Consider the following 13,706-nt stretch of genomic DNA (forward strand, 5'->3'; position numbering starts at 1 on the left):
TATGTGTTGAAGCAGCTTTTCACAGGAATTGAGAAAACACAGAGCACATATGTAGTTCATTATGAAAATAACTTAAGCAAATTTGCATGTTTGTCCCAATGAGAACGCTTAGTTTATATCTATACACCTACATATTTGATTTTCTAAGAGTTTCCTTTCGAGTTGTTTTAGTGTGTCGGTGAACAAAATTTCATGCAATGTTTGAATGTCTGTTCACAGTTTGTACGTTGTATTTGCTTTGCTTGCTTTTGTGTGGCAGGTACAGAGGTGGACTCGGATGAAGAGTACAGTCAGAGCAGTCAGTCAGGATCCTCTCAGGCCAGCAGTAACAGTGGACGGAACACCGTCAATGATGCACTCACGCTTAAAAACAGACTCGCTAAAGTCAAGGATCTCAAGAAGCAAATGGAGAAGCTAAGAGAAATCATCACAGACAAAATTGCTGAAGATCTGGCGTCCAAAATCGAGTGTACAACACAGTGATAGTTGTGTGAACTATGATCGAGACACACTCTCATACAATGTGTTAAGACTATTAAAGCTGGAAAATACAGTAGGTCCCTGTGATCGTAGTATGAACAGTGCTCATCACTGATAACATGACATGACCATAATCTTAACTGGCAGCAGTAATACAGTCCAGGGAAAAAAGCAGGTTTATTGTGAGCAGTGAGAAACTTCATGTAATATGACTTGAAACATGCATTCTCCTGGAAAGTGTATACCAATATATATCATTCAAACCGTTGCTGTTGGTTGATTGTGGTGCAGCTGTCTGAATTTTGATGCATGCAGATTGTGGCCTCATTAAGGGCTGCTCATCATTTCATGATGAGTGATTGTACTACTAGTCCATGCCTCTCTCTCCTCACAGACTTTGACATCACTCACTTTTATCGGTGAAAGCACAAGAGACTGTAAAACTGTCTGGAATGCAATTCCTAGCGACCATTTCCAAAAACGTATACATATGTCACAGCAAAAGTCATCATCAGTTCAAACTGAGGTTGTAAACATGCTGGAAAGAATGGATGTGTACTCAATATTCAACATGGGCGCCTGAGAATGTATATAACTGAGAATGTGGAATAGGTGAGATGTATACATGGGTGATTTGTCCTGTATATATGTATATATAGATCTGTATTAAAAGGAATATGACATTTATATGAAACTCTGTGATAGTCTAAACTTTTGCAAACTTTCCTCCATATGTTAAGATAAAGCATGTTATGTGATATGAAAGATTGAGTGAATAAGTGAATGGATGAATGATTGTATTTTAGAAATGTTAAATAAACAAGGCAATTATTTTCAGCCTTCTCATTACACATTTCTCAATAAAAATGTGTCATAAAAGTAGTTACACACCTGAATATTTTTTTATTTTTTTTTTTTGGTGTGACATATTGAAAACAGGGATGTGTGAATCTCAAACAACTACCAGATTTTATTGTTATATTATGTACATGTGTACTGAGGCAATGATTAGCATGATCTATGTGTTTCTTCAGGATTGTAACACTGAAAAAATGTTTTCAGAGCCAGAAACTATTATGAAGTTAATTTCCTTGAAGTTTGTGAACAAAGTGCTACAACCTCCCTTCTCTCATGTATTCACTATAGAGAAGTCGGTTTTTATTTTAGTATGTCAATATTTAAAATGTTAGCCTTTGTATCTATAGGATAGGATCTGTGGCTTAGTCTGAATTTGCTCTCGATTTCTTTGTTGATCTCTTGGTTTGTTTCCTTATCTTGTCTTCCGATGTATAAATGTGAGAGAGGACAATTGTTTGAAGTTTACTCTCAGGCAGGGTAAAGGATAGAGTATGGAGGATGGTGTTACTTTACAACCGTTATTAGGGTAAGTGTCAGGTGGGTGCGCTCTGGTAGATTGTAAGAGAAGTTAGGTTATAGATAAGATACATTGAAGTGGTATTATTGGTTACTTAAAGTTTTACCAGATGGGAAGTCTTAATCATTTGTTTATATTTAGAGTGTAAATCTGATATTTTTTCTTCCATCAAAGTACTAGTAATTGTAGTATCAAGGTATTTTGAAAGTGCAAATGCAGATGTGGTACATTATACCATTGCTGTTCAGCCATTGCCTGCTCCAACAACCTGGTGAAGAAGCAGAATGAGGGCCAGAGACGGACTGCCTAAAGCAGTTTTTGAGTTCAGTGTAATGTGTAGTGTACGGGCTGACAGCTTTGCCTTAACACTTGCTGGTCATACCCTTTTTCGTTTCATAAGGTCCACGACTAAGGGTTAAAACTCAGGTTTCAAATTTTGACCCAAATCAGAAACTACCTTTGTGAATGGCCTGTGGGTTTGTGTGTACAGTTTTGTGTGTACACATAGCACTACCATTGCAATCCTCCTACCTGTACATGCCTATCCCAGTACGTCTTGGATATTATCTCCAGTAAATCTGTCACTTGAGTTGGATGGACAGTGTTTAACTCCGAATTCTTTAAGAGTTGGATTATAATCACGTTTTAATATATGTGACAGCATGGTTGCAAGCCATTTGTGGATGAATGATTGTCCCATGCTGGCCATACAAGCCATTTGTGGATGAATGATTGTCCCATACTGGCCATACAAGCCATTTGTGGAAGAATGATTGTCCCATGCTGGCCTTACAAGCCATTTGTGGAAGAATGATTGTCCCCATACTGGCCTTACAAGCCATTTGTGGAAGAATGATTGTTCCATACTGGTCCTACAAGCCATCTGTGGAAGAATGATTGTCACATACTGGCCTTACAAGTCATTTGTGGAAGAATGATTGTCCCATACTGATCCTACAAGCCATCTGTGGAAGAATGATTGTCCCATACTGGCCTTACAAGCCTTTTCTATTCGATACAAGACTCCAATGCCTCCCACAAAGTCAAATGATACGCTTGTATATAGGTTGTGTGATGTGAGAACCGTAGTTCAAGCACCCAACACAGTTATGCATATTCCGTCCACAGAATAGTATACTTTTTGTTAACTCAGTATACATAATTATTTTGTTGTTGAGAAATCCCCTTTAATTAGATGTGTCCTATTTTTTCAGCCCAGCAAGGATGTGAATACTGACAACTCCAGTTCTGAGTATGTCCTTTGTAACTGGAATTGAGTGACAGTTTGCTTGCAGAATAAAAGGTTTATGTTGTCTCAAACAAACATTACATTCACGCGTACAATAATTTTTTTCAATTGAACTGAAAGTTGTTTCAATTTTCAACAAAGTACTATGTGCACATTAAAAATGAGTAAGTACGGTACTGGTAATTGCATTACTGTCTCAGTAATAATTCGCACTTATGAAGAACAGTAGAATATCTTTAAGTGTTAATTCACTTGGTTGGTATATTTGTGTAATTGTTAAATGAATGGAATTGAGATCATGCTGAAGCGGATGGAAAATAGATCTGAGTGACATTTCACACTGAAATATGAGTCAATCTAGATTAAAGCTCGAGTGGAACAAGTGCAGAACATTTTATTCTGAATTATTTACAGCTGCTGTTTTTAGAAGCATGCCTTTTGTTATTATTATTATTATTGGAGTATGATATTTCCTGTACAGATTAGTTGCATTGAATTGGATCTGATTTAGCATAATTTATTTCTGTCTCAGTTTTGGACCAAAGACTAAGTGTTTATGTTTTCTGTATAGTAACTGTATTTCATGAATTAAATATGGGTGATGCTTCAGGTCACTGACATCAACATTTATATTCATTACTTGCCAAAATTATCATATTTATTTCACAAAAAAGAATAAAAACATCTTTCTCTTTGTTCAATTGCTACTAAGAGTTTTATGTTGTTTTTATTATTTTTACATTTTTGGGGGGGGGTTGTTTTTTTTTTTGTTCCTTTTTTTTTTTATTTTATTATTGAATGAATGTTTCCCTTTGAAGGAAATTAACATAATCAAAGCAAAATGTGAGTAAAGAACATGAAAAATGAGAACCACATAGCGGTTTGTTCCTCTTGCCGTAATTTTATAAAAAAACATGTCAATTAATATTTTATACAATTTTTCATAAATGTTATGGCTCAATAACCAACCAGAAAAAAGAAAAGTTATGTGAAAGTGGCCTGTAACTGGTATGCTTACTGTCAAGGGTTCCCCTGCTGTATATGCAAACTACATGTAGGCACAGCAAGATCTATTTCAAGTGATAATGCTTAGGATAGATGTCACAGCTCTTCATTAAATCTAGGTTGCATTTCATTTACTTACTTTGATTGCGTTTAATGGCATGGTGAAGAATTAATAACTGTACCACAGCGCCAGTTTTAAGGGTGGAGGAAAATGCATTGCCTGGAGTAAAACACGCACCCTGGCAAATCTCTGGGCTTTAAGCCACAACTCGGCGTCAATGCCGATCCTGGCAAATCTCTGGGCTTTAGACCACAACTGAGCATCAGTGCTGATCCTGGCAAATCTCTGGGCTTTAGGCCACAACTGAGCATCAGTGCTGATCCTGGCAAATCTCTGGGCTTTAGGCCACAACTGAGCATCAGTGCTGATCCTGGCAAATATCTGGGCTTTAAACCACAACTGAGCATCAGTGTGATCCTGGCAAGTCTCTGGGCTTTAGGCCACAACTGAGCATCAGTGTGATCCTGGCAAGTCTCTGGGCTTTAGGCCACAACTGAGCATCAGTGGTGATCCTGGCAAGTCTCTGGGCTTTAGGCCACAACTGAGCATCAGTGCTGATCCTGGCAAATCTCTGGGCTTTAGGCCACAACTGAGCATCAGTGCTGATCTTGGCAAATCTCTGGGCTTTAGGCCACAACTGAGCATCAGTGTGATCCTGGCAAATCTCTGGGCTTTAGGCCACAACTGAGCATCAGTGCTGATCCTGGCAAGTCTCTGGGCTTTAGGCCACAACTGAGCATCAGTGCTGATCTTGGCAAATCTCTGGGCTTTAGGCCACAACTGAGCATCAGTGTGATCCTGGCAAATCTCTGGGCTTTAGGCCACAACTGAGCATCAGTGCTGATCCTGGCAAGTCTCTGGGCTTTAGGCCACAACTGAGCATCAGTGCTGATCCTGGCAAGTCTCTGGGCTTTAGGCCACAACTGAGCGTCAGTGGTGATCCTGGCAAATCTGAGCGTCAGCGCTGATCAGGCAAATCTCTGAGCTTTTGGCCTCGAATGGGTGTCAGTGCTGATCCTGGCACCTCTTTGGTTAGTAATTAGCATTGCATGACCATGCTAATTACAAATAACCAAGTTCTGTGAACCACTCTTTCTCAGATCTAAAAAATCTTGTAGAATGGTGACAGAATCATAAGCATTTAGAATGAATGATTATGGTTTTAGGCCACATAGGTAGTATTATAGTCATATCATTTCGATAAACATTTAGATATTGTTTCATTAAATAAATGCTTGTGATGGAAAGTATGTATAAATAGGCCTACTCCAATCAGAAGGAAGGGCAGAAAACGAAATATGGATGCATAAAGCTTGTTAATTGAGTGCCGATGTTTGATGCCGAGATTTCAGATATGTTCCTTGTGGGCTTCGCTGCTTTTCATGGAACTTAAGTAGATGTGAGTTTGGCGTTAATTGCCAACGTCATGAGCAAGACAATGGAGCATTACGTTGCATCTCCAGCATAATTCATTGCACTGCTTTTGACAGTCAATGATGTAAAACCTGGAACCGGAATATAGTATACTATATGACATAAACTATTGGTACCCGGTACAACAGATAGGTGCATGTTAATGTATAAGTTTCGTTACTTGAATGTAATGATTATTTTGAAAAGATAGAAAGGCCGAAGTTACTGGTTTCACTGGTTAAAAATTATGGAGCTGGATGACCGTGCGGAACAGGGGCAACAACTCCAGCGTCTTAACATGGCGCACTCCATGAAAACGGCATGTCAAAACTTACTATTTCGATTGTTCCCGTGGACCGCTAATCGGAGCGTTGCAATGATGCAACAATTACGTCACAGTTGTAAATTTTCACACAGTGTAAGTGTCATTAAACCTTGAACAGAATAAAACTTCTGCAACGGCCTCAGTGTATTTGGCAACCGTAACGAAAACTGGGATCTGTGTGATATGTAGTTTCGGCCTATGATGCCTTACTGTATCAGTCATTCGAATGACCCTTTGGCAAATAATAAAATGAGTAAGTTTTAAAATGACTTACTGATTAACTGCTTCATCTTGTTGGGTATATTACAGAGCAAAATTTCGTTTGTAAACCTGGTATCAACAAAGCTCAAATAAAACATATCTTCTAACTGATCCTTGAAGAGTCTATCTTAACCCCGATCTTAAAAGTCCCTGCATAGGCCAACCTACATTTATTTACATGTATTGATTTATTTGATTGATGTTTTACGCTGCACTCAAGAATAGTTCACTTATACGACGACAGCCAGCATTATGGTGTGTGGAACATGGGCAGAGACCCACGAACATCTGAATGTCCCTGTCACACCTTCCCACCTGCGGCCAGAGAGGAAGACAGCATGAGCTGGACTTCACAGTAACCATATTGGTGTGAGACTGTTTGGTCATTGCGCCATTCTGGCGGGCTAAACATCTCCTACCTATAAAAGTAGACCGATTCAGTGGCCTAACAGTTAAATCGTCCACCTCGGAGTCAAGAGACCCCAGGACCAAACCCTGATTGGGTCATGCCAAAGACTTTAAAACTGATACTTGCTGCTGCCTCGCTTGGAACTCAGCACACATAGGTACAAGCAATGAAACATGACTTCTTGGCTAGGTGTCAGCATAATATGACTGGGTCCTTTGTTTGGAAGCATCATGAAACATATATATAAAATCATGTCCGAAAGAATTCACATCTAATACTTTTTGTTGCTTGTAGGCTGAAAGTGCTGCTAATGTTCCGCGGCAGATATTCTCTGGAATACAGCCTACAGGAATCCCACACATCGGGAACTATCTGGGGGCCATTAAGCACTGGGTGGAGCTGAGCAGCAAACAATCTGGGGTCGTGTTCAGTATTGTAGACCTTCACTCCATCACCCTGCCTCAGGATCCACACCAACTTAGGTAGGTTGCACAGCTTAGCTTATATGCACCTTACTTGTCTCACTCGAGTTATTTTTAAGACAATCGAACCAGGCAGGACTGAGAGGTTGAGACACTTGTCTTTCATTGTGTCAATCCCGGCCTTAGGCAGGGTATTAGATCAGTTTGTGCAGTCTTACATTATCTGTACATCACATATGGGAAAGTTTCTCAGTAAACTCGGTAACTTACCAAAGGTTAATGGTTTACACTGATTGAGAACTCCAGTTTCCTACAGCCACCAAATTGATCACTACTGCGTGAATGAAAAATTGTTGATCAGCAATCAAGTTAATAAATATATAATATTTTTCAGTGCCATAGGAAAGTTTGCTAAAAATCTGCACATGTAAACCATCAACATGTTTACATATAAAATCAGGCACACCTTTGGCATGTTTATATGAAATCGTCATTTGATGTCTAATGGTATACTGAGATATTATTCAGTATGTTAACATGACACGTAATTTGGCATGTTTGTACGGGGGCATAACATAGCACTTTTATCTACATGTAATGACTAAACTTAGCTAAATTATTTCATATTCAAATTTTCATATTCAAAACAAATGCCAAAATTAGACAAGGCTGCATTTTAATTTAACTAATATTGTTACGTGAAGGATTCTGATTGTTATTTATGAAGCCATGTAGATGATATCTATACCTGATTTGTTTGTGTGTTAATTTTCAGGTGTAACACACTAGACATGTTGGCCTGTCTCTTGGCCTGTGGGTTAAACCCTGATCAGTGCATCCTCTTTCAGCAGTCTTCAGTAAGTACAGGGGTTTATAGGTGTAGAGCTTAACTACAGTTAAACGTTAGAGAGATTCCAAATTCTGATTCAAAACTCAACAGTTTGCTGTATTAAGCTATCTAGAGCAAAACTGAACATATTTCAGTAAAAGTCAATTCAGAAAAGACACTTCTTGTGAAATATATGGAGCACAGGACGTCTGTATCAGTTCTGTCTACAAGTTTTGAGTTGACTACATTTTCGTGTCACACACTCCCACCAATATGACAATCATCCTGTCATGATCTCTGCTGCCAGTCCTGGGGAGAAAATTTATCTGTTTACTGATACATTGTTGTGAAGTGGAAACAATGGTAGGGATAGTAGAAAGGGCAGGTGCATTTTAGATGCAGGAAAGTTCACAAAGATAAAACTGATGTGTTCCATCCTTTAATCTTCATGTAACACAACACGATTTTGGCTCTCCTCTTTCTCATGTATAAATGTTTTGGACAGTGTAAATGTGGTGGTGATCTGAGCTGAGGCTTACTCAAGTGCTTACAATCTTCATACTTTTAGACAAGCAGGTACTTTGAATGATGTATTGAGGACAGAATAAATGTTTGTTCCTTCACATGAAGGAAGAATCCCCTAAATCTCACAAAGTTTAATTAAAATTAGGAAATTTAGGAAAATGGAAACAGATTTCTCACTATAGATTTTATTTTACTAGGTCATGAGGTTCCACTTCTCTCTGTCAAAAGTATCAGCTGGACATTTTTTCACTTGCTTGCCCGTCTGTACAGGACTTGAAAATGCTAGCACAAACTGTTGACTTAAATTGTACTCCTAAAAATGTTTACTTGTTAATTTTATTGTAAAGATCTAAGAATATTTATTTTGAGCATTGCCAAATATTTGGTGACATAATTTAGTACTGTATTCTGATCAATGTTGAGGAAGTTAAATTGTGATCAATTGTGATCAATCATTTGAAGAAGATTCTCAATTGTTCTTCCCTTCTGCTTAAAAAAAAAAAAGACCTCCTACCCTCTTTTGTCATAAAGGGCTTGTATCATCAAGTAAACAGTATTTTAACTTTGGCCTAGGGTAGTTAGATATTTTTTAAAAAATCAATATGGCACTATTACAGGGCAGTTAGATCTGAAAAAATCTCTAAACGATGAAAAAAAGTTAATATTTTTGATAGGGTAGTTAACATTTTGACATCAATGAGCCCCTGATGTGCTACACTTGCCCTAAAAATTACCCCCTAAAGTGCATTTTTAGAGCATGTAGGGCTACATTTTTTTATTTCATGTCAGAAACTTGCAGATGGTCATGGGTTTCCCCCGGACTCTGCCCGGTTTCCTCCCACCATAATGCTGGCTGCCGTCACATAAGTAAAATATTCTTGAGTACAGCATAAAATACCAATAAAATAAATAAGTAAATTAAATAAAAAAAAAAAGTAAATTCTTTTTGAGGCTGAAACTTACATTTTTCCAGTAGGATAGGATCCTATGATCCATAGAAACCTGAAAACACTTCTGAGATGATTAAAACTCTAAGAATCAAGCAAGTTAGACAAAATTTTTAGGTTATATACAGAATCTGGGCAGAGGTTTGAAATGTGAAATTAAAACTTGGCTCATTTGGTACCGGTACTTGAAAGAATTAAAGATTATCTGTCCTTGATCGTACGGTAAATGAATTAAAGTACGGTTTATAGTGGACAGCACTGTAGTAACCTTTATTACACAGATAATATCATGATATTATTATTATATATAATTGCTGTGATCTGAGCACACCATTCAGTCTGGATGACATGTCAGTTAAGCTTACTTTGGGGGTACATTTCAAGCCAGTCATCCGAGCAGTGTTTTGGCTAAAGTCAAGATATTGGTTTGCTCTGAGTAAATGGTTTATAAAGTTGAATTTTAAGTTGAAGAAGATGGGAAAACTATAGAATACTTTCTCTACATCTATACAAAGTTTTAAGACACATTTTCAAAAAGTACTAGAATGTGAATTACATGATCATGAGTTAAAGGCATATGTAAGAATTAATTCTACTCAAATGGTGGCTTAAATATTTAATAATATGTAGTTAGACATTACAGCTGAGCTGGGGTTCTCTGGGAGAGGAATATTGTGCCGTCATTGGTATGATACAGAACTAAACGCAGTTGTTGCCCATTGTTCTTGATGTTTATTTGTCTTTATTTATTATTTGTATTTTTGTTTGAGAACAGGTACTTCAACACACAGAACTCAGCTGGATATTAGGATGTTTGTGTTCCCTGCCCAAATTAGAACACTTGCCTCAGTGGAAGGTAAATATTGCTCTCACCTGATTTACCAGGTGAAAGATGTGTGTTTAAGATACACCTAGCACAAAGTGTGTTCAGTTTGCAAATTAACTTGTACATTGTAAATTTTGTTTGTTAACAGGAATCATCAAAATATGTGTATTGTTTTTGCTTTTTACCCTGAATGAAACAAGTGTTTGTTATGAAATACAGCTGTGCACATCTTAAGTTTCTGTTTTTATGTATGAAAAAAATTGGGAAAATTTTCAGGAAAAGAGTGAAAAGTATAAAGAAGTGGGAGTTGGCCTGTTCACTTATCCCGTACTGCAGAGTGCTGATATCCTTCTGTACAGGTGAGTTGTTTCTGGGCCTGAACATTTAGTGAAATAGTTTCTGGTGAAAGTCTAGTTCTAGTGAAGTCTAGTGAAAGTTCTAGTGAAAGTCTTGTTTCAAGTCATAAAACCATATTCATCTACCTTATATGGCGACTTAACAGTTTTTTTGTGAAATCTGATTGATTACTTATCAGAAAAATGTTGCAATTAAAAGTGTCATTTTAAGGCCTTACCATGCTTCTGAAAATTCATTTTTAACCAAACGTTAGGTGAAATACAATTAACTCAAGGTGAATTGGTTTCAAATGAAAGAAAATGGATGACATTTACACTTTTGTTCATAATTAAGTTTCTTTCATTTTTGTTTGAAACATTGCATTTTGTGTGAACCATTAAAAATTATCCTTATTGTAATTATTGCTCTGTTGGTTAGGGCGCTAGCACAGCGTAATGACCCACAAGCCTCTCACGATGCGGTCGCTGTGAGTTCAAGTCCAGCTCATGCTGGCTTCATCTCCAGCCATAAGTAGGAATGTCTGCCAGCAATCTGTGGTTGGTCGTGGGTTTCCCCGGCGCTCTGCCCGGTTTCCTCCCATCTTAATGCTGGCCGCCGTCATATAAGTGAAATATTCTTGAGTACGGCGTAAAACACCAATCAAATAAATACATAAATATTGTAATTATTGTGAATATTTTCAGAGCTACAGATGTCCCTGTGGGAGAAGATCAAACTAAACATATAGAGCTTGCACGTCATCTAGCTAAACTCTTCAACAACAAGTATGGCTGGTTTTTCCCACAGCCTCGTATGTTACCTGGTAAGCCAGTCATTCTACTGGTAGTTGAAACTTCCATAAACTAAGCAAACAAGCAGATATTTGTCTTTCAGTTCCTCAAACTCATTGGGTGAATTCATTGCTTCAGTCACAAACTGCGACACAGAATTTTTGAGTTTTCACATCCTCCACTGTTCTTGGGAGCCTTGGTAGCAATGAACAGTCGGCAGTACTTGTAGGGCGATTAAGTTAGTTTTACTGTAAATCTTCAACCTTTTCTGCCTCTAAGGCACTTTTTTCAGTAGAACTTATGCATACAGTTATTATGACAATGTCACGAAAAATGATTTGTTTGTACCACTAAAGATGCAAGCTTCATCAAACCATGTAGATAATATCTCTACAGCCCATAGTTCTCTCAGAATGTTTCATAATATTGGTGACAGTGGTGGTTGAAAAGGTCAAAGAGTCAGGGTAGATAAAATTTGTTTGTTATCTTCAGGATTGATATCAGGGAGCATAGCACAAACTTGTCCTAAAATTCAAAACTTTCAAATCACCTTCTGGTTAGCCAATAGTAATGTTTTGGAAATCATTTTAACTCAGGGTAGCTTTGTGTGGGGGGATGGCGGTGTACTGGTTTCAGTAGCCTTTTTTATTAAATTATTTTGAAAACAGGGCCAGTGGCAAAGATTCGCAGTTTGAGGAAGCCTGAGATGAAGATGAGTAAATCAGATCTAGATACCAAGTCACAAATCAATCTGACAGATTCTCCAGACGTCATCAGATTAAAGGTGAAGAAAGCTGTGACGGACTTTACTGGCTCTATAACCTTTGACCCGGCCTCCAGGCCAGGGGTCAGCAACCTGATAGAGATTCATGCTGCCATGGCTGACCTCAGCCCAGAGGAAATCTGTGAACAGAATCTTCACACAGACACTGCTGGCTACAAAATGATTGTTGCCGACATTCTCATTGAAAAACTAACCCCAATACGAACTGAAATTGAAAAATTGCAGGCTAATAAAGACTACTTACTTGAGGTCCTTGAAAAGGGATGTAGTAAGGCTTATGAACTGGCAGAAAATAATATGGCTGAAGTACGTAGACTGGTGGGATTTAGGTAATGAAAATGAGCAAGTCTTAGCAACAGAAGAGCATTAAAGGTAGAATATTTAAATAAGATGAATTCATCAGGAGGAGCAGGTCATGGACCCAGTGGTTAAGACATTTGTCTTTGAATCACTAGGCGGTGTGGGTTTAAATCCCTGCTGTGGATATAAAATTTGTGGATTTGGTGGCTTTCATTGTTGGCGGGGTCTTGCTTACAACAAGCGGACGACGACACGTGTGTGGCTGTTCATGCAGTGTATCATTTGTTGAAGAACACTTGTCTTTTATCAATCTTGTGTGCATATCCGTGTGTGATATGTACATGGGAATGTTTGTAACTGACTTAAAAGAGGTCTGTGATTGACCTTGGGTGCCATCGTATAAGTGAAATGTTCTCAAGTAGGGCAAGGGTGCCAATCATGTGAGCGAAGTTGTGTGCTCTGATCAAGGTGTCTCTGGAACAAGTGTGGCATTGTTAAGTACATACTTGGGTGTGGCTGCTGCCCAGGGTCAAGCCAGAAATCCTACAGTAGTGTCATCCTACAGTAGTGTCCATCATCAGTATTGTATACAAAGTGAAATTGGTGTACAGCATAAAACTTGTTGTATCCAGTACTTGAATGGTGCTGTCTGTGCTACAATTTGAAAGATTACATCTTGCTATTACAATGTCTCATTTTCAAATTTTATCCAGTTTTCCCTATGTCTCCCAAAATAGAATGTAGCCATCCCCCCCCCCCACCACCACTCCCAGCTAAACTAATGCCTGGAACCATCTCAATGCCAATGCAGCCTACATCACTGATCCGTCACAATATGTATAGAGTGCTCATTTAAGATAGTTCATGTACTGTATGAGTGCATGTTATATGTGTTTATGACTTGTATCATAAATAAAACTGATTGCAGAATGAAAGAGGAAATTCATGCTTTTTGTCACTTTTTTTTTGTAAAGCAGAAACGTGCATGGCTAGTTGTTGACACTGTATTCCGCCCTCAGTAGTCTGAGTGTTAATGCTCCAGTTTCCTGATTTATGCATTTGGTTGTTTTATTCATAGTACATTGGTATAGCTCTGGGCAAAAGATTGAGCTCAGATTCTGTACCACCAATCTGACTAGTTTGTGAACCACCTATCATTCTTCATGTTAAGTGAATAACGCAATATTAGTCAGGTATCACATTGAATATCCAGCACCCTTTATTATAATTATTATGTTGATTCCATTTAGTGCTTTTTCTCTAGTTCTTTTGATTACCCTTTTTTGGAGTTTATCTTTATTAGTATAGGACAACTAATGTTAAACCAATGGTTTCTGGCCAATAGTCTCACATGATAGACTCATTCTC

General features: G+C 38.1%; 2 protein-coding genes across 3 annotated transcripts in view; both read left to right on the forward strand.

Moving 5' to 3' along the window:
• Positions 1–1,290, forward strand: part of LOC135473430 (centrosomal protein of 85 kDa-like) — a 29,862-nt gene extending 28,572 nt beyond the window's left edge. For both annotated transcript variants that reach the window (XM_064753283.1, XM_064753290.1), the window contains exon 15: positions 260–1,290. In XM_064753283.1, coding sequence (XP_064609353.1) covers positions 260–483 — 224 coding nt within the window. In that variant the 3' untranslated portion in view covers positions 484–1,290. The remainder of the gene's footprint in view (positions 1–259) is intronic.
• A 4,615-nt stretch (positions 1,291–5,905) lies between these two features.
• LOC135461265 (tryptophan--tRNA ligase, mitochondrial-like) lies at positions 5,906–12,875 on the forward strand. The gene is made up of 7 exons (XM_064738270.1): positions 5,906–6,001; positions 6,873–7,060; positions 7,776–7,857; positions 10,077–10,157; positions 10,404–10,486; positions 11,168–11,286; positions 11,923–12,875. Exons 1-7 carry the CDS (start codon positions 5,960–5,962, stop codon positions 12,369–12,371), a joined length of 1,044 nt encoding a protein of 347 aa, XP_064594340.1. The 5' UTR covers positions 5,906–5,959; the 3' UTR covers positions 12,372–12,875.
• Positions 12,876–13,706: the final 831 nt, after the last annotated feature.

The sequence above is a fragment of the Liolophura sinensis genome, chromosome 1 (assembly GCF_032854445.1).
Source record: "Liolophura sinensis isolate JHLJ2023 chromosome 1, CUHK_Ljap_v2, whole genome shotgun sequence".
Taxonomy (NCBI): Eukaryota; Metazoa; Mollusca; class Polyplacophora; order Chitonida; family Chitonidae; genus Liolophura; species Liolophura sinensis.